The sequence below is a fragment of the Mus caroli genome, unplaced genomic scaffold (genome assembly GCF_978045245.1).
Source record: "Mus caroli unplaced genomic scaffold, Mus_caroli_1 scaffold_15, whole genome shotgun sequence".
NCBI lineage: Eukaryota > Metazoa > Chordata > Mammalia > Rodentia > Muridae > Mus > Mus caroli.
The window spans coordinates 64,230,915-64,251,709 of NW_028227270.1; the positions used below are offsets into that span (position 1 = coordinate 64,230,915).

General features: G+C 49.7%; 1 protein-coding gene across 5 annotated transcripts in view; it reads left to right on the forward strand.

Annotated features, from left to right (window-relative positions):
- The window catches only part of Macroh2a1 (macroH2A.1 histone), a 63,027-nt gene that overhangs the window by 7,034 nt on the left and 35,198 nt on the right, over nucleotides 1-20,795 (forward strand). For all 5 annotated transcript variants that reach the window (XM_021180008.3, XM_021180009.3, XM_021180005.3 and 2 more), the window contains exon 2: nucleotides 70-274. In XM_021180008.3, the coding sequence (XP_021035667.1) occupies nucleotides 103-274 (172 nt within the window). In that variant the 5' untranslated portion in view covers nucleotides 70-102. The remainder of the gene's footprint in view (nucleotides 1-69; nucleotides 275-20,795) is intronic.

A 20,795-nucleotide genomic window follows, 5' to 3' on the forward strand; every position in this document is an offset into this window, starting at 1 on the left:
ATGGTATACCTGGAAAAGGGGGTAATGAGCTGACTCCAGTGGTCCTGATCATGTGTCCTGCCTTCACAGTGAGCTCGCTGATCTATTTCTGGGGCTGTCGCCATGTCGAGCCGCGGCGGGAAGAAGAAATCCACCAAGACCTCCCGGTCAGCCAAGGCCGGAGTCATCTTCCCTGTGGGACGCATGCTTCGGTACATCAAGAAAGGCCACCCTAAGTATCGGATCGGAGTGGGGGCACCTGTGTACATGGCTGCTGTCCTGGAGTACCTGACTGGTGAGTGTTCCTGAGATGGTGGCAGGCACTATGGCTTGGGTATGGTGGGTCTGTGAGCTTTCCAAGGACTAACAGGATCTCTTCCTACTTAGAGAATCTCTTTAAACCTTTAGAAAAGTCACAGAATAGAACAGTAATTGTTTTTGCCTGTTTTACGAGTTGCTAACATTTTATGTCAATTACTCAGTAACACCACACACACACACACACACACACAGACACACAGACACACAGACACACTGTTTCTGTGCACAGAATCTTCTGTATTTCTGGCGGTTAGGAACCTCATTTTCAGTTTCTCAGAGTTACCATAATAATGTTACCAATGACTTTGGATTTCTTTCTTTCTCAACTCAGGATCCATTTCAGTATCTCAGGTTGGCGAGTCCATCAGGTTTGCCTAGTCCCGAGGGACTCTCTAGGTTTCAGTTGTTTTCAAGTCTTCTGTAGCACCGATGCTTTAAAGTACCTGTGCCAGCTACTGTGCTCGATGTCCTTTGGTCCGGGGCTGCTCTCACGATCGGGGACTTAGGCCTTGCCTTCCAGGTGAGGCAGGGGTGGTGTCGAAGGTTCCTTTGCACCTGGTGTGGGCTCGTCATGTCCCTTGTTCAGCCGCAGTGGCATCTGCACATCTCCACAGTACTCTTTCACCCGAGGTCTCTAGTCTCCTAGGACGATCCGACAGAGAGAGAGGCCCGAGATCATGGTGGTTATGTTGAACAAGGATTGGGGGGTTGAATAATTTATTTATTTTTGGGACAGAATCTCATGCAGCCAAGGTGTCCTAGTCAGGGTTTTACTGCTGTGAACAGACACCATGACCAAGGCAACTCTTATAAGAACGTTTTAATTGGGGCTGGCTTACAGGTTCAGAGATTCAGTCCGTTATCTTCAAGGCGGGAACGTGGCAGCATCCAGGCAGACACGGTGCAGGTGGAGCTGAGAGTTCTACATCTTCATCTGAAGACTGCTAACAGTATACTGACTTCCAGGCAGCTAGGATGAATGTCTTACAGTCCACACCACACAGTGACACACCTACTCTAACAGGACCATACCTTCCAATCATGCCACTTCCTGGGCTGAACATATACAAACTATAACACCAAGTTATCCTCAAACTCTAAAGAGCTGAGGATGACCTCGAAACCCATAGTGGTTATGAAATAGATCTCTCTCTCTCTCTCTCTCTCCTGAGACAGGGTTTCTCTGTGTAGCCCTGGCTGTCCTGGAACGGACTCTGTAGACTAGGCTGGCCTCGAACTCAGAAATCCGCCTGCCTCTGTCTCCTGAGTGCTGGGATTAAAGGCGTGCGCCACCACCGCCCGGCGTCTCATTTCTTTTATTCTGTATTTCCTAGGTGGCTTTTTTTTTCTGTTGATCAGGTGCTCATCCCCTCCCTCCTCCCCTGCCCCTCCCTTCATAAGTTTTGTGCTCTCAGTGTTGGCTCATGAGTGCTTGACTGGGTGTGTAACTCATGCCATTGCTCATTTTACTGCTCAGACAGACCCCCAGGGAAGGAGAGCTGGATCTTACACTCCTGGTCCATGGCCCCATGGCTTTCCTGTGTTTCAGCTCGGTGGGACACCTTAGTCTCACTGTGAGCTTTCCTTGTCCTAGTCTAGGAATCTGCCACTTCTCAGAGACCTGTGGCCCTTCCCACAGACCTTATATTGTCCCCATCATGGAGACAGGCTGTGCAGGGACAGGTACTGCCCCTGTTTTTAGTGAGGAGAAAAGCAGGCCTCAAAGCATAAAAGTCTTGCCTGGTCTGCACACGTCCTTTAAGGGGCTCTAAGAAGGCCCCAGATGCTGCTGTCTTTAGGAATGGCATTGATTACTTGGGTGACCTTCCTGGGTGCCAGGACGGAGCTCTCCTGACTCTTGTGGCTGTCTCCTCTAAGAGAAAGAAGAGATTTAGCAAGATAGGGTACCCCGTAAACCTGCACAGCCAGTAGCAGGGTTGCTGGGCTGCTTCCGGACTGCCCACACCTCTCACCACAGCAAGTCTCAGGTCTCCCTGAAGCAGACACAGTCATGAGGGAGGTGACAGTCTCAGGATCATCAAGCTTTGGAAAGTAGTCATTCTTTCTGTTGGAGTCGTGAGGGTTTGCACACATCTGGGGACTTTAGACTTCCTGCTTGGCATGTATGCTCACCCATGAGAAAGGTGTGAGCAAGGCATGCTTCTCACTCTACTGATGAGGAAACAGGCCTAGAATTGAGGTGGAGTACCCAGCATCCTAGTTTGCCCAAACAGCTTGGTAGAAGGAGTTTATTTCGATTACAAAATTGTGATCCTTCAAGGGACAGCACGACAGGAGTAAGCAGTTTAATTGCATTATGAGACATGAGTAGCAATAGAGCTTGCTGGCTTGCTTCCAGGTTTGGATTCAGCTACCTTCCTTAAACAGCCCAGACCCACTTATCTAGGAATGGTACCGCCCACAGTGGGCTGGGCCTCATCCATCAATTAGAAATCAAGAAAATGCCCCACAGACATGCCCATAGGCTAGTCCTTGGAGTCAGTCGCTTAGGTGAGGCTCCCTTTTCCCTCTTCCCAGGTGTATCAGGTTGATACCCGAAGCGACAGATACCGCTGGCAATCAGCCAGAGAGGCAGGCAGAGTGACTGGATAGAAAGCAGAGAACTCTAGTTCCACAGAGCAGTCCAAATGCATTGTGACCTGGAGTGAGTCACTTACCCTTCCTGGGCCCACTTTCCTTAGAGCTCAAATGGAGACAGTGATCCCCGCCCCACTAATTCCAAGCTATTTGAGTGCCAGAGGGGCTGCCTTGGCTTAAGATGGGGAAGCTGTAGTATTGGCCTCCTAATATCACCCTGCCCCTGCTACCAGGGAGCTCACAGACACTCTCACGAGGTTAAATGCAGTGAGAGTTTTCATTGTTTCCCTATGGCGTCCTCTGTGGTGTTGGTGAGGTGTGGGGGACAGCGTCATTGCTCCAGTATCACAGGTAGCCACTACCATTTGCCACACAAGCATCTGTAAAGTCCCTGGCTTTGCTTGTCTCACTGTGAGTCTGAGCTCAGTACTTAGGAGATCAAGGTGAATATCTTTCTGCATGGAGACCTTGACCCTGTTGTACCTACCCTGGTCCCTCTGAGCTCTGGTCATTCGTGATGGTGCTCACAATGGACTAACTCAGCAAGAGCGGCCTGCAATTATGGCTGGGAAGCAGCCCAGAGGCTTTCTTTACCCAGCATCAGCTATGTTTTACAAGGCTCTTCCACGATGCTAGCTGGATCCACGCTGTAGCTGCCTGCTTACAGCTTTAGCCTTGGCATGAACATCTCCTGATGCTGCCCATTATAAGTAATGGGAGGGGTGTATCCAGAGTTGTCAGAGCTGCGCTGTCATCCGTGAGGTCACTGTATCATCTCCTCATGGAGAAGAGTCATATGAACTCGGGGGGCCATGTCCAGCAAGCCTCTCTCAGAACAGTGCCGTGTGCACTGTGACCATTCTCGGAAGGTTGCCGTGCTCAGTCTTTGGGGCCGGAGTGTGACATGCATGGCTTTCTGGAAGTTTGAGGTGTCTCCCTGTTCTCAGTCTTGCTCTGGAGCCCTCAGTGAGAAGGAGGTGGACCAAACCCTCTTTGTGTTTTGTTTTTGTTTGGCTGAAGGCTGTTTTCATTTTATCTTGCACATTTGTTGACTGTTTAAGGTGCTATGCTCTATGGAGCTCTATCCAGATTAAGTAAGTGCAGAGCAGGCATAAACAAAGCAAAGAGGGGCCTGATCAGCCCTGGGCCTGGAGACTCACTGTCAGGGAAAGCCTTAGCGGGTAGGAAGGAGATGCCACGCTAGACCTGAGGAGGGCCCTGGCGTCAGGCCATACTGTAAGAGCTAAGAGAAGTTTCAGTCCTCAGCTTCCCCACACCTGACACACTCACCAGGTGCTAGCCCCACGTTCAAGCCATACAAGAAAGCCATACAAGAGGGAGAAAGACCAGCCTTTTGCCAGCATGGGGGTCTGTTTCAAATGAGCCTCAGGGATTGTGCCGTGACGCAGGGCAGGTGCCAGAGAGAGAGAGAGCTCATTCATCTAGCAGGTTGCCTCTGTGGCCTGTGATAGGTCTGGTACAGATGCCAGCCCACCTCCACCCCAGAGAACTTTGGTCTGGAACAGGTGCAGGTCAGTGACAGGCTGTGATGAGACAGGACTGTGAGGCAGAAGTGGGACTGAGCAGGCGCCAGGAAATGTCTCCCAGAGGACATTGTTAAACCATCTCTGCATGTCTGGTCCCCTGCCCTCCTTCTCAACAAGGAGATTGCCGACTTAAACGATGGCAGCAGCCTTGGGGTGGATCTGGGGATGTCCATTTGAAAGATGAACCAGCGTCTGCTGGACACGAGGGACCCATAGAACTGTAGCGCCTTATGGAGCAGGAAGGATGTCCCTCTACAACCTGCCGTATTGGTTAAGTCTTCTTGTTTCTGTGACAGGACACTGACAAAATGAGGGAAGGCGCATTTATTTGGGTTCACAGTTTGAAGGTAGGGTCCACCCTAGCAGGGGCCTGGTGGCAGAGGGAGAGAGCTGCTCACACTGTCCACAGTCAGGAAATGTGAGTGCTGACGCCCAGCTTGCTCTCTCCTTTTCACTCAGCCCCCTTTTCACTCAGCCTGGGACACCAGCCCATAGGCTGTAGGGTGGACCTTCCTACCGTAATTAACCCAATATAGGAGCTCCCTTATATAAATACCCAGAGGGGTGTCTCCCGGGTGACTGTAGATCCTGCTGAGGTGACAGTTTCACCCTTCGCTCTGGTCCTTGGGCTGCTTTACAGTCTCTGTGGTGAGCATCACAGTCCCTGCCAACAGTGAGTTACAAGGCTGAGGCAGAAGTGGCCTGCCGAGTTCCGGGAGGTTGGATTCTGAGGCGACTGGGTCACCACATCCCCTAAGCATGGTAAGAGGAGCTGTCCTGTCTACTGTGACTTGCTGTTCTTCCAGCTGATCCACCCACCTAGGTCTCTCCAGGCCTAGGCCTCAGCTCTGATGTAGCAGGCCAAGAGCCAAGCCCTGTGAGCTTCTATGTGCCCTGGGAAGTCCTTCAGGGTTTCCAAGAGTGTTTCTGAACTCAAGATATAGGTGATGTCTTAAGTTAGGGTTTTACTGCTGTGAAGAGACACCATGACCAAGGCAGCTCTTATAAGGACAACATTTAGTCAGGGCTGGCTTACAGGTTCAGAGGTTCAGTCCATTATCATCAAGGTGGGAACATGGCAGCATCCAGGCAGGCATGGTTCAGGAGGAGCTGAGAGTTCTGCATCTTCATCTGAAGGCTGCTAGCAGAATACTGACTTCCAGGCAGCTAGAATGAGGGTCTTAAAGCCCACACCCACAATGACATGCCAACTCCAACAGGGCTATACCTCCAAGCATAGTCAAACTATAACAGAGGGCCTTCAGCACCAGACAAGAGAGTTTGGCACGTGGGCATCTTGAGGTATCCAGTGATGGAGGCTTTTGAAGGAGAGTCCAGAAAGGTCCCCAGCCTCCTGGCTTCCCAGCTAAGAGAAAGGGCTGGGTACACTGACAATTGAAACATGTAGCTTGTCATTCATATCAGACAACCAGCCACAGGCAAAACAAAAACAAAGCAAACAAGTATTGACCCAGGGACAGTGAGGCAGTCAAGGACAGATTCTACCCAGCCACCATCTTGACTCCTGCCAGGAGCCTAGAGCAGGTCTCCATGGTTGGCATCGGTGGTTTGCAGGGACAAAACTTGGTTTTGTGGGGGCAAAAGTTATACCTTTGGTAATTACCTCTCTAAACTCTTCTCTAGTCTAAACCCAAATACTGTTGGCTTCTGGTAATAAACTCTTGCTAGTGGAAACAGGGAATTGAGAGGGAAAAAAGATTTAATTGCTAGTGTTCTTCTCTCTCACAGTCCCTCACCGCCAAGGTGAGAGTCTTGGAGCTCATTAACTCTTCTTGAACCAGAGAGAAAAGAAGGGAAAAGAATTAAAAGTCATTTACATAGATAATATGGACAGACACACTCACAGTTACACACACACACACACACACACACACACACACACACATACACTGGTTGGGCCTGACCACCTGTCTCATCAACTCCTCAAGTGTTCATGCATACTTACATGCATACACATATATGCATGCATGCATGTATATACATTCATGTAGACAGACAAATATATATATACATATATATATATATATATATATATATATATATATATATGGATATTGATGGGGCTGGTCCCCCCCAAGCCACCACTTTATTTCTTCTCTGACCTTTTTATACCTTCTTAGATGAAAGTTCTCTAGAAAGTTACTTTATAGATAAAACGTTATACAAAAGGGGAGTTATAGTATGCTTATTATAGTAAGTTCAAAGAAGTGTTTCACTCTATAAGCTCATTATAAGTTCAAAGCAACAGTTTCACAGGGCCTGGCTTTATCATAGCACACACCTGTGACCTCATCCTTGAACCCGACCTAGAATGAATGTTTTCCTTGATCACAAATTTGTCCCAAGCCTGTTTCTCTCTGCAGTGTAATATGAAAGCTCATTGTACTTTCTATAATGCAGCCTTTACTTACTCTTCCATGAGCAGTGGACACATTCTATCCTTGATTCTAAATTCATTATATCTTTCTGGCAAATCAACTAAAACTGTCTCTTAAAGATTTCTTCCTAAAGTTATTTGAGTCAAATCAGGAATTCTGCAGAATGGTTAATTCATCTAAGCAGCACTAATCCATGAACGTTCATCTTCATGTTGATCTGCAGGAAGTCTGCCCAGTAGGGTGGGCCAATGCTCAGGAATCACTAAACTGTGTGATAGGGATAGGAGAAGGCATATCTGCTGCAAGAAGCAATCCCGAGATGATGTCTCTTGGGACCTTGCCTCTCAGAGCTTACCCATCATAAGCCATGCAAAAATGGTGGGCCATATCCAGGAAGTCAGTCACCTGTTAGTTTTAGCCTCTCCTAGACAGCTCCTGACAGATTTCATAGTATCGGGGACCCGAAGAATAAGATTTATTTTATTTTGAGCCATGTATATGGAGTGTGGGGAGTGTGTGTGAATGTGAATGCAGGTGTCTGCAGAGGCCAAAAGAGGACATTGGATCTCCTGTTGCTGGAGCTGTAGGCAGTTGTGAACTGCCTGACACGGGGGCTGGGAACCAAACTGGTCCTCGGCAAGAGCGGCAGCCACTCTTAACTGCTGTGCAGCCATCCTAGCTCACAGAGGAACTGTGTGATGAGTGACACTCTGAAGACATTTGACTCTTGCTGCAGTCCCAGAAAACCATGGAGCCTCTCCTTGCTCAGAGTGTTGACAGTGGGAAATACGATGTCAGAAGTGGGACTCGGGGACTGGAGGGATGGCCCAGAGGTTAGAGCTAGAGCTGCTGTCCCAGCATGCACATGGCAGCCCTCAGCTGTCTGTAACTCACGTATCAGAGATCTGGTGCCTTCGAGGGCACTGGGTATGCTCATACTGCGCATGCGTGTTGGCAAAACACCCATGCATATAAAATAAAATTAGTCTTTCTAAAAAGTTAGAAAAGGCATGGGACATTATTTTTTGCCCCCCCCCCCCGGAATTTCCGTTGGTATTGAGGTGACATGTTAGTGGTAGTGTAGTGGCTGTGGCTGTAATCAGGGAATGACCAGGTTTTTGGGGTTTTGTTTTGTTTTCTTTTGTTTTTAAAAACGAAAAACAAACCATACTGGAGTTGCTGAATTCCCAAAGCAAAGAGATTGAGGTGTAGTAGATCCCAAGCTTTATTATGGGCTCATTAATACCTATATGAGCCAGGTGTAATAGCACAGGTGTGATGGTACATTACAGGTGTGATGGAGCAGGTGTGATGATGCAGATGTGATCATATATTAGAGGTGTGATGATGCAGGTGTGATGGTACATTACAGGTGTGATAGCACAGGCCTGTAATTTCAGCCCTGGAGGCAGAGGTATTACTGTGAGTTCAAGCCTAGTCTGGTCTACATAGCAAGTTCCAAGACAGGCAGGATTATACAGAGACCCTGTCTCTCAAAAGGAAAGAGATGAAGGAAGGGAAGGGAAGGAGAAAGGGAAAAGGGGAAAGGAAGGGGAAGGGGAGGGGAAATACCTATAAGAAAGCTTTGCTATGACACAGTCAGGGACACCAGGCCCAGAAGAAGTGACATCTGAGAAGGGCGAGATTAGGATACACAAAGTGTCACCTTACAGAGTAAACTGTGGCTTGACATTGATTCTCCAAGCTGGACCAGGAGGACTGAGCTCTCCTCCAGGGAGAGCCTGTGATGGAGGTAGTGTTGCAGTGCCTAACTGCGACAGTCACTGGAGAGGTTGTATGCGCCTGCGCCTGCAATGGGAGTCATTCCCACACCACGTTAGGGAGGGACCTAGAGCTAGTCACTGGGACTGGAAGCTTGCCCCGATGGAAGACACTTTGTGGCCTCTCGGCCCAAGGCCTGAGAGAAGAAGTCCCGTTCTTTCATGGTTAGACCATTTTCCTGTTTGCATCAGACACTCTGTTATATAATCTGGACACACACCTGTTCTATACTGAACTTTCTAGTGACTTAAGTCTATGCGCCAAATGAAACCCACCGGCAAAGGATGCCATGCAGCTAAGCAGGATGGGAAGTGTTAGCTACCCGATCCCAGGATAAACCCTCACCACGGGATCACTGTGTCAAAGCTGGGCTGTTTAAAAACCTACGGTCTTAGTGTATATGGATCTTGTATGAGAAGGCAGTGGCCTACAGCCTTTCTGTCTTGCTTGGATCAAATCTGCACAATGTATAAAATGATGAAGACATCAGTATTTGCATATTGCATATTGTTATATTTCCCAAGCACCCCCTGTCATCCCCCCATACACACAATATTTCAAATATCTGTGTTCCTCTCCCCTCCCATCCCCAGCCAGAGCCTTCCCGTGTCCTCTCATGGTTGATGCTACAGTTGAGGTCCTTGACTAATAGTTATAAAGTTTCCAGGCTAGTAACGGAGAAGCAGTGTGTTTCTGTGTGTCTGTGTGTTATCATCCCTCTCTCTCCCTGTGATCTGATGGCCACTGCACAGCCTGAGTGAGGTTCAGCTCTTGGGCCGGCCTGCCTGCCTGCACTAAAACCCCAGGTACAACATGGCTACTAGGCGTGTTGCTGCCAGCTGGGTTTGGCTGACAGCACAGTCATTCTCGCCCATGCAGCTGCTGGTTTCTCCCTCTCTATCTAAGTGTTGCATATCCCTGTCGGTCAGTGGGCCGCTGTCAGCTCCCACCCCATGCCTGACATAAAGGGGAGAGAGCACTCTCCAGCGGCAGCAGACTCTCACAGTTGTCACTTCTGATGAGAGAGAACCCTGCAAACTTTGAAGATTAAGCGTAGGCCAGGCCTGCCGTTAACCTGTCACTTTCATTGAAAATGAATCCCAAGTCTCTCTTCTGCTTTCCTTTCTGGGACACTGCAGCGTGTCCTGAACTCACACGGCTAAAAATAGAGCGGAAAGGGGAATACATTTGGGCTGAGCTCTGTGAAGCTCTACAGGCCTTGGAATGCCTGCATCCCTTGTCTGCATGACTGCTTGTGACACTGTCCTTCAAAGGCAACACCAACCTCATTGTCCATAAAGCAGAAGTGAGAAGCCAAAATTGTAAAGGGGGGGGGGGTTGCGGTTTCAGGAAGAACAGTGGCTACTGAAGTTGACCATTCTCCGTGCCAGGGGCATTTGGATGCATCTTTCCTTTTCTGGCTTTGTGAGTATTGAAAGTTTAGGAGGCTGAGATTTTCTTGCAACCCCACTGTCCATAGGGAGCAGCTGGCACTGCAGCCTTCTGTGTCCAGCAAGGAGAAGTCTGGTCTGCTTGTCACTGAGGCAAACTGACAGTGGTCTCTGTTGGTGACACATTACAGTCTTACACAGTGACCTGCCAAGCGCTTAAGGAACGGTGACCACCTGTGACCTGCTGGTCCCTCAGTCCCTCGAGGGGATGGAACCCTAGAACAAGATTCAGTTCAGCACTACTTCCCTAACAGAGGTATCAGCAGCTAACACATTCAGTTGGGGCATGTTCTGGGGTGAGAGGGAGGAGCCTGGAAGCCAAGAGAGGGGCTCACCCCACTTGTGGAGGTGCAGCAGGGCTAGAGGATCGGCCTCTTCCACTGCACAGGGATCTGCTGCGGAGCTCCGGGATTTAGTTCTGATAGTCCCTAATCTGCCCATCCTTCGTCCATCTTTATTGTTTAGGCTTCCTTGTGTGTTTGCTTTTGAGACAGGGTTTTGCTGTGTAGCCCTGTCTTGGTAGGAATTCATTGTGTAGATGAGGCTGGCTCAGACTCACAAAGATCTGCCTCTTAGGTGTGTGAGATGAAAGGCATGTGCCACCGCACTCAGCACTGCCGTTCCCCTATTTTGAAGTCTGTAGCTGCATGCTTTTCCACTGGCCTCTTTGTCCCCCAAAATAACTGAGACAATGTATATATGACTAAATGCTTAGGCCAATGGCTTTGGCTTGTTCTCTGACTAGCTTATAACATATCTACTTAAACTAGTCTAAGTCCCACCACGTGATTGGTTACTATTCCTCAGTCTCATGTGATCGCCTCCTTTAGTGTTCTGGGTGAACTCTCCCATGCCTCACTATTTCTCAGAGTCCTGTCTGTCTCTGCAGGATGTCCTACTTCTAGTCCTGCCTCGGCTCATTGGCCAAAGGCTTTTTATTGACAGGTGACACTTCCACACAGTATGTAAAGATTCCCCACAAATAAGGGTAACCTTAAGCTCAGAATCCTCTTGCCTCAGTGTGTGCAGTGCTGAGATTGTAGGTGAGACCTGCCACACTCAGTACATTGGTCCTCTTGACAGCATCTGTCTGTCTTGCTGATGTGGTTCTGGGGATTGATGTGGGACATCACATGCACTAGGCAAGGGCCTGGCCATTGAGCTACATCTCTAGCCCTCAACAGTGTCTTCATAGGACAGAAAAGCTATTTCAATAAAGTAACATATCAATTCTTTCTCTCACAGAGGAGCCCTTAGTATGTCCATCCTCAGACCAAAGACACCTAGATTTTCTCTATGTTAGCTTCTAGGAGCTCTGTGGGTTTTATCCTTCAGAGTTAGATCTGTGGTCTATTTTGAGTTAATTTTTTTCCCCCAAGAGCGTAACATTTATGTTGAGACTACGTTTTTTACACGTAGACGTTCACACATTGTAGTATGCTATGGAAACCCTGCCTTATTGAAGATAAACCACAGAGGCTCACTGTGTTTTCATGGTATCTCTTGAAAGGTGATCTGAGGTTTTTTTTTTATTTATGTCACCAGTGTCTGCAGAACAGACAAGTTCCACATTAAGGGTCTGTTTTCTTGGGCCTATAAGCGCCTCTAGCATCTTGAAATGTGTTTCGGTTTCGCAAAGCATGGCACAACTCAAGTGTACTAACTCCCTCTGTGATCCGTATCTTTTGATGGTAAATACTCGCAGGTTGTTTGGGGACTTGATGATGTCTCGATCTCTCTGTATAGATTATAGATTTAACATGTGTTAGTATTCCATGCCACCCCCTGTCTGCTAATCTTACTGTTTTTCCCCACATCTTTTCTGGACTTTCTAGATAGCACTTCTGCCAGGGTAAGTGCCCCGAGTCTTTCCTCCATTTTAGTCCTCCGTTACACACTATGACATGTGATCTGTGATGTTGTAAAAAGGCGTGCGTGTGCTGCAGGGATGTGGAGGTCAGCTTCTGGGAGTCAGTGTTCACCGTTTGAGGCAGGGGCTCTTGTTTCCGCTGTTGACCGTGTACTCCAGGTTGGCCTCGGAGCATCCTCCTCAGGAGTTCCCGTCACCCGTGGGCATTTCTATGGGCTCCGGGGTTTGAATGCAAGTCACCAAACTATGTGGAAAATGCTTTTACTGCCGAGTCGCCTCCCGGCCTGGGCCACAGTGCTTACATTTCACCCGGGCGCTCCGATTTCTCTTAAGTTCTGCTGGAGCTCTTACAAAAGCCGGCTTGTTTTTATTCATTTATTTTAATATAACTTCTTGCTTTTACTTCATTTCTGATGATCATATATTCAAATACATTTATAGTTATTGTATATTTAAATAATAAAATCTTTTTTTAAAAAAGATTTATTTTAATTTTATGTGTATGGATGTTTTATCTCTATGTATGTGTATATATATATATGTATGTATGTAACCATACCATATGTATTCAGTGCAGTGCCTGTGGAGGTCAGAAGAGGATGTCTGATCCCTTAGAACTGAAGTTACAGATGGTTCTGTGCCCCCTTGTGGGTGCTGGGAACTGAACCCAAGATCCTCTACAAGAGCGGGCAGTGCTCTTAACTACTGAGCCATTTCTCCAGCCCTGGTGTAAAAAGTCCGTGTTTAGAAGCGTGGCACACACACTTACTTATACATACTTATTTTGTATGTGTGTACATTAGCATCCTTCTGTGGATCGTGTCTGGAGGTGCCAGGACAGCTTTTGGGAGTTAGGTTCCCAAAAGACTGAACTCAGGTTATAAGCCTTGGTGGCAAGTGCCTATCCCTGCTGAGCCTTTGATCCAGACACGTGTATGTTCTGAAACAGTTTGTCTGTGTACATTATGCATGCAATGCATTTTGGGTATCTTCCCGTCTATCTCCTTTCACACCCCTCTCCCACTTCTGCTGAGCCCCGCGACAGGCTCCCCCCAGTCAGGCTTTTTTGGTTTTGTGCACCTCTGACGTCCATCAGGGTTGTCTGTGTGAGAATGGGTGGAGTTACTTACATTACTAAAGAAAATGCCTCTCCCTTCCCAGAAGGCTCTATCTTTAATGGTTTTGGTTTTCACTTCCTCACTTTGAAGAGTTTGGGATTTACCTGATGTATGGTGTAAGAAAGATTTAATGATAACTTCGTTTCATACAGTAAGCTGGTTATTCCAGCACAGTTCCGGGGAGAAGAGGATTCCTTCTATTTCAGTGGCCTGTGTTGTTGTAAACTTTCCCCTGCAGCACTTTCTCATACCCAGCAGCATGTGTGGCCTTGCCTTTGGTTGGATTTATTTCCTTTACTAAGTAACTGTTTCCATGGTAAACTCCGTGAAACAAAGTATTCAGTAAGGTGTCTCCCAGCTCTGTCTACCCTTCCTCCCTGGTGTTTTTTTTTTTGTTTTGTTTTTTTTTTTTTTTTAAATAGATACACTCTTTGAAGTTACTCTTTCCCTTTAAGGATTGCAGAATAAATCTAGAAAATGAAATGGAAAGATAAACCAGTGTGCCAAGAGGATAACGGCTGCATGTGGTGTGCATAGACTGCTTTAGTCAGGAGACCCTGAGGCTCTTTAATCAGCCCCCCCCACCCCAGCCCCTTCCCCAAGCTCTCAGGCCCAGCCTGGCCTGCTTTCCTCTGGATGGCAGTGTTCTTCATGCTGCTGCATTGTACTGAGAGCCCGTGTTCTAATATATGAAACCAGGCCAGGGCCTTGGAGAACAGCCTGTGTGCGTGCCTTTTCACACTTCCTGACCACACCCGTGCTCGGGCCTCTCATTCAGGAATTCATCTGGAATGGCCTACTTGTGGAAGACTCACCAAGGGTACAAGCTGTGTGCTGGGGTCAGATTTGTAGGACTGTCCCAAGTGTCACCCATAGCGGGGCCACCTCAGACTCCAGTGCAGGAATGGGCCAGCTCCTCCTATGACCTGGTGGTTCTTTACTGGAGGAGGAGGCTTGTCAGAGTGATGAGCTTCAGGAGGGGCTTGGCTGGGGACACTTGTGCTGCCAGGAATCTCGGGAACTCCTCTGGACCCTCGAGTTTTCAGTGTTGCAGAATTAGGATGAACTTGAGAGCAGTGGACCACCCTGTGTGAAGAGGGGCACTCGTATAGACAGAAGGCTCCTATGGACTGCTTCCTCCTGCTGCCCCTAAAAGCCATTGAAGGCTGTAAGCTACACCATGAGCAGCCGAGTACAGCCACCCAGCTGGTTAGACATCAAAGTGACCTTAAAGGGCCCAAGACCTCTCTGTGTAACACCACCAGGAACTGCTTCCGAAAACTTACGGAGAGGAGAAGGAAGCAGGCAAGAACTGCATAATCTATCTCGAGATTTCCCACTGAAATTACAACGAACACGAGAGGTCTTTATAGTACTGTTGGTTCCTATATCTAGTCAGCATAGAATTAAATACCAAAAAAGTCCCTCAGAGCTGTAGTGAGTTGCAGCCAAGACCAACCAAAGGTATTAATCTCACCCAGTCCCGCTCTGTCTGTCTTCCCACGGCTCCCTTCCTGGTTGGCTTGCCGAGAAGGTGACCTACACCCTTCTTGAATTTGCCAGACTGTTCCACTCAAGTTGTTGCTCTGGCCGAAGTTCCTGCCTTCCATCTCCCCTTTCTACCTTCTCTTCTGACCCCAGCCCTATCCTTACTAGACAATCACATCTTCTATTTAGTGGCTGTAGAGTGTGGGTTCTCTGGTCCCCATAGCTGTCTCCTTTAGCAGGGCTCTGTCTGGTGTCCTCTCACTGTGTGGTCTTACACCTGTTTGTTTGTAGGGACTGGTCTGGATCTTGACAGAAGCCTGGCTCCTTATAGGACTCTCATTTCAGCTGGAAGAGCCACCTGGAAACTAGGTCCCTCCACATATAGCTCATTATCGAATTTCATTAGATCCTGACTGCTGGTAGCTGGGATAGACTTGGATAAATATTTATCTGCCATCTTTATAAATCTGGATACCACTGCTGAAAATCAGTATCTCCATTTACGGAGAAAATAAGGGTGACTTAGTCAAGGCAGCAACATTTTCCCGGCCCTCCCATCCCTCCCTCAGGCCTTGGTGGTCTCTAGTCCAGACTCAGAGCCTGGTCTGTGGTGATATTTTGAGAGTGTCAGGCAAGCGCTTTTGAGCATGGAGCAGTTTATGTTTGTTGAGCACTTAACTCTGTGCCAGGTACCAGTGAAATGTTTTCCATTGGGCAGCTCACTGAATCCACAACTCACCCGAAACTCTTCCAGACAGAGCTGCTCAGCACAGGTAACTCAGCTCCCCCCAGGGCGGCTCCTCCACAGGCTCTTCTGGGTCAGAAGCCTCAGCAGGTAAAGAACACTTTACCTACCTAGGACCGCTCGCTCGCCCACTCTGCACCTCCTTGTTTCAGGCCGCCCCTGGGCAGGCACCTCAGGAGGACTAGTGTATGCCCAGACTTTGTTAGTGAAGCCTCAGCCTGGGTACCAGGGCAGTCACAGGAAACTACCAGTGTGTGCCCAGGACCTGTTTGGGCTGTAGACTGCAGGATGGCAGACAGGCACGAGGCCAAGGGTAAGGGAAGTCCAGAGCTTGCGTGGGAAAGGGTGTGGCCAAGGAGGGGCTGGTCCTTGGGTGACCTGTGCTGGGGTTTCAGGAGGACCTGGCCAGTGCTGGCAGACACGGAACAAGCACATTGCTGGGGATCAACCGTGCAGCCAAGAGCTGCAGGAGGAGTCGCATAGGCCACAGATCTGGAAGGCTTGCCCAAGCCGGGGTGTAAGGTTGTGTTGCTCAGGGTTCTGAGAAGGGAGAGGATAGTAGGAGACTTCTGGACCAATGCCCATTTGGCCCCTCAAAGAAGAGGGTGTAGAATGGAGTTCTGGGTGCGTGTAGAGCTTGTGCAAATGCTCAGACAGTGGCCCCAGAAGCTGCGGCCCTGCTTGGGGTCCCTCCTTTTGCAGCAGTCTGCTCCTTCTGTTACCCCTAGAAACACTCGGCTCTGGAGGGCAACCTGAAGTTCCGTGTGCTCACAGCCTTGCTGTGAGGAGGCTGCACCATCTTCGAGGCCACGTCTAAGCCCTGGACAGTGTGGAGCAGTGTGATTTGCGATTGCCCACTCTTGTTTAGATGTCTTCCCGGGTTTCCCTGGCTCCCCAAGGCTGTGCCGCCTGTGTGAGCTCCTGTCAAAGCACCGCCCCCACAGCATGCACAGCTCGCTGCTGTGCCTAGTTTCCCTCTAGAAGTCCATCTGGGAGGTGGTGCCAAGCGGGGGCTTTTGAAACCAGCTCCCTCTTTACATTTTAGCCTCTAAGTCATTTCATTTCGGCAGACATCTGATTCTTCACCCTTCCTGGGCTGAATTAGGAACAAATGGCTGTGGCCTTCCATACTAAAACAAACATGCACATTAACCATCTCCTTGTAAACTGATTGAGAGACCTTGAAAGTGAGCAGTTGGGGGTGCAGAGGGCCCCCAAGGCTGGGCTGCACAGGCTTCCTGAGGCCACCTCCCTGTCCTCCTCTTCCTCCTCAGAGTTCTGTAGCCTCAGCAGCTGGCTCTGGTTCTCCTGGGGCCACGGGGCCCCCTGCTGGGGTCAGATGAAAGTCCCAAAGCCCATCCTAAGGCAGAGCTAGCAGCAAGGCTGCCTGTGGCTGCCTGGGGTGCTGCGTTCTGTCAAGGCAGGTCTGGCAGGACTGAGGTTAATGGAGTTCAAGTGCATTTTTCAAACATATGTAAACTGTTAAGTGTAACAGCAAAGGAGAAACTGCTGGGGAGGAGGCACCAGGGTTTCTGTGCCTTTCTCTTGCTTTCGCTTCCCATGCACACCTATTCACCCGGTTACTTAGATGGAAGGAACCCTGGTGTTCAAGACTGTGCTGCCACTGTCTCGTCCCGTTATCCCTTTCCCCCCTACCCCCAATAAGGGCATTGTAGTATGCAGTAGCTTGCATTTACTAGGCATTTTACTTAGTAACTCAGCCTTTACAAACAGTTTGACAGAATGGGAAACTGAGGCTGGGCGTTTTCTCCGCCACAGCAAATATCAGGAGCTAAGGTTCAAACCTCCGGGCCCAGGGCCTCCCGTGGTGCGTTTGCCCTCATGGCTGCCACCCTTCGCCTTAGTCCAGCTGGAGGTGCTGGAAGCTCACGGGTGCAAAGGAGGGCTTCCTGGGGGAGGATCTGCTGGAGCACGGAGATCGGCAGTGGGTTACAGCAAGGTGAGGCTAGCCAACAATACATGTGTCGCTTTTCCGTTAGCGTGCGTGTCAAATATCCTTACTCTGACTTTACTCTCCTTGTCCAATGGAATGGATTTTAGAGACTCCCAAGTTAGGCTGTGGATCTGTCTCGTTGGTAGTCTTTGTGGGACTGGGCCAGACGCCGCCTGGATCACGGAGCTGAGAGCAGGGATTGGCTTGGGCAGCCTTGCAGGAAGCAGAAGAGTGGCTTGCCCCTGAAGACTGTCTAGTGCCTGCACAGCCTTTACTCCACAGAATGCCCCAAGCCCAGGGCAGGGCAGGAGTGGGCTCTGGGACAGGCCAGCAGCAGGGAGCCTCCCCGTGGCAGAGCTCCAGCAAGGGATAGCTCTGCAGGCCACAGTCTCCACATCCTCCCTGCCCCAAGGTAGGAGGAAGCAGTAGAGTCTGTGGTGGACTCCAGGCCCCTGAGGGAATCGGAGGGGGGGCCAAGGTGTGGTCAGGACACGGGAAGTTCTTAGCAGTTGCCCTCCAATTGGGGTTGATTGGGTTAAGGCCTTCCGGAACAGTGTCCCAGCTCTGAACCTAGTGAAGTCAGTGGAGGGGCGAGGAATCAAAAGGAATACAATAAACAGATTTCCCTGTCTTGCTGTTGGCTCCGTAGCAGGTATCTGTACTCTCTTTGGGATTACGTGAACATTTGCTTTCTTTGATTCCTGATTGTTACTTTCAATTACTCTTTCGTTAGACAAGATGCTTCAAACAGTTCTGGAAAAGCCCCAGATTCTTTCCCATTGCGAGGCTGTGTTTGGAGTTTGGCTCGACCTCACCGCATCACCTGTTAACTGTTAAGAGTCTAATTCTGCAAGCCATGACTTCATCTCCCTAAAGGACGGTGGACGGAATGCTCCCATGGAGCAGAGTTGTTTCAGTTCAAGATGCTGCATTGTGGGGAGGGGGAAGGGCCAGGCTCTAAGCCTTGGCCAGCCGGCTGGACAAGGGATGGAGCTGCTGGCAACGCATGGCCTCGTCCAAGGCCGCGGGAATCTTGTCACATTGCTCTAAAGCCATCAAGTTTCAATAAGGCTGGGAGCTCTGGGCCCTGAGGAGACATGGCCACCTCGCCAGTCCTGGCCACCACAGGCCAGGAGCCAGTTGCTCATGAGGAGAGTGGAATGCTTGTGTGTCTTACAAGTCAGATCTTAAAATAACACTAAAAGAATAGCTACCAAGCTACTCGGCGGTGGGCCTCACACAGTGTTTCTGCCTGGGGAACTTTTACCATATTTAGAATCCTCTCTAGAGCTGACCTCATGCACTCTGGGCCCCAAATGAGGCCAGTGTTGGTCATTAGCTTGTCTCTGGCCAGGAAGAGGATTCCTCTGGTGAGGGCTGGTGAGGGTTTCTGGCTCTTCCCTTCCGAGCTCCCAGCCCGGCCTTCCATGGTTCTTCTTCACAGGTTTCACTTTGTTGTTGTTTTCTTTCTTATTGTAGTCTCCAGGGATAGCTCCTAAATAGCCCTCCGAGGAGTGGCTCAGAGGTCATGCCCTGGAAATCATGGAGAAGGCTTTGTGTTTGTAAATTAGGTATCTTTGTGGGTGATTGTGTTTCTCAGAATTGTATTACCCTTCAACTAGCCGGTCAGTGAGAGGAGCGTATAGCATGGCATGGGTGCCTGTGAGCTAGGGGCAGAGGCAGAAGTTGGCTCTGGTCTAGCTTAGCAGGTGCCCCCTTCGTGGTGGGGCTTGGGCCTACCTCAGGTATGGAGTGCAGCAACCTGTTGTAGAAAAAATGTTAGTATTAGTGTGTGTGTGGGGGGTGGGGTGGGGGTGGGGGTTCTACCCTGCCTTTGATTCAGTTCCCAGATAAAAGACACACAGCTTTTATATTTATAATAAGCCTTAATCAAGCGCTAGAGCTGGGCAGATGACTACTCTCTGTGCTATTATGTCTACTTCCCTATCAATAACTTACCATGTTCCATCTGGGCTGCTCTTACTCCAGTTGGCCAGCCTTCATGGCCATGTTTTCATGACTCACCCACACCACAGTGTCTTCTCCTCTCTCCACCTTCTCCCTTCCCTCATGGTCTCACCCCAGACCCCAAGGCCAGGAACCCAAACCCCGCCTATAGTCTGTAGGCATCTTCATTCACCAATCAGGGATAACTTGGGGGCCAAGGTTATATAGCATCATTTGCATTCATGCAGATCCTCTCATCCTTGTGGGTAACCAGGCCTTGGGGCCATTAGTTAGCATGGGGTGTGGTGGCCTACCCTAGGGCTATGGGTGCAGTGGCCTACCCTAGGGCTATGGGCTGTAGCTCAGTCTCCATGGTTTTGCTATCCACATAACTCACCAAGGTCACATTCTGAGAAGCAGACTTCAGGACCCCCCAAGTGGTGTATGCCCTGCTGCAGAGTCCAAGCAGCCATCTTCTCCCAGTGTGCCCCAAAGAGCAAACGGGAACTGCTCTGTCTCCCTGAGTGGCTGGCAGTTTATACCCCTCCTTCCCTGCAGCAGGCAGCTCTCTCCTGGCCAGAAAGGCTTTTACTTTATTGCTGCTTCTAAAACTGGGCCTCTGATGAAAGGGCAGAGGGTATTACTGCTGCTCAGCATTGGGGGACGTGTGTTGTGGCCCCTGCTCTCTCAGCAGTCAGCGTGTGTCCTTCATCTTTCTCAACTTGTAAAATGCCCAGGCACTGCGGTGCCGAGGCAGATTGGGGTGTGGAGCATGTCTTCTGTAAAAGGTGTGCCTTTGAGGTGCTTCGGTCTTTATGTCCCCTGATGATAGGGTTACTATGGTTACTGTCCATCTGGAAAAACACGAGTGTAAACAAGGTACAGTACTTGCTCAGTGAGCTGGAACCTCTCCATGCTCCTCCTTACTGTTGTAATGGATACACTCCTGCTTCCTGCAGAGTCCGGGGCCCCTCTTTAAGGGTAGGAGCCCAGGCCTGCGCATCCATCTCAGCTTGTGCAGAAAGGAAGCCTTGGACCTGAGCTCCTTGTTGCGGACGGGGAAGGTGAGGGAGCGGCCCCCTTCCCCTGCTCCTTCCCACGAGTGCCCATTCCTCGGCCTACACACCCACCCCACTGCCACTCCCACGGGGCTTCAGGCATTCTACAAGGAGTCCTTGAAACTTCCCAGGGGGAAACTAAGGCCGTTGAAACTGGAGCCAAAATCTAGAACCCTGGGTGTTGGCTCGTGAGACCTGGAAGGTGTCCTCTGGGTCTTTGGCCTCTGTCTGGCATTTGTTTTCTTCTTGCCCTCCCACCCGAGTCCGTGCCCACACCACTCAGGCTTTTGCCTACATCTCCCCTCCTCCACCACCCCCACATCCCTCCCCCCCCCCCCTCTGCCCTGGAGGTTTTCTGCTTGCACTCCTGCAGGGAGGGAAAACACACTTCTCCAGAAATGGCCCCACATCATTAGTTCATCAAGGGTTAGGCTTAAGGATTTGGTATGACAGCCCACCACTTGGGTACCTGTATGTACCCTGTTGTTAACAAGGACCAGGTAGGTTATTCTTAGCACATGAGGGTCCACAGACTCAG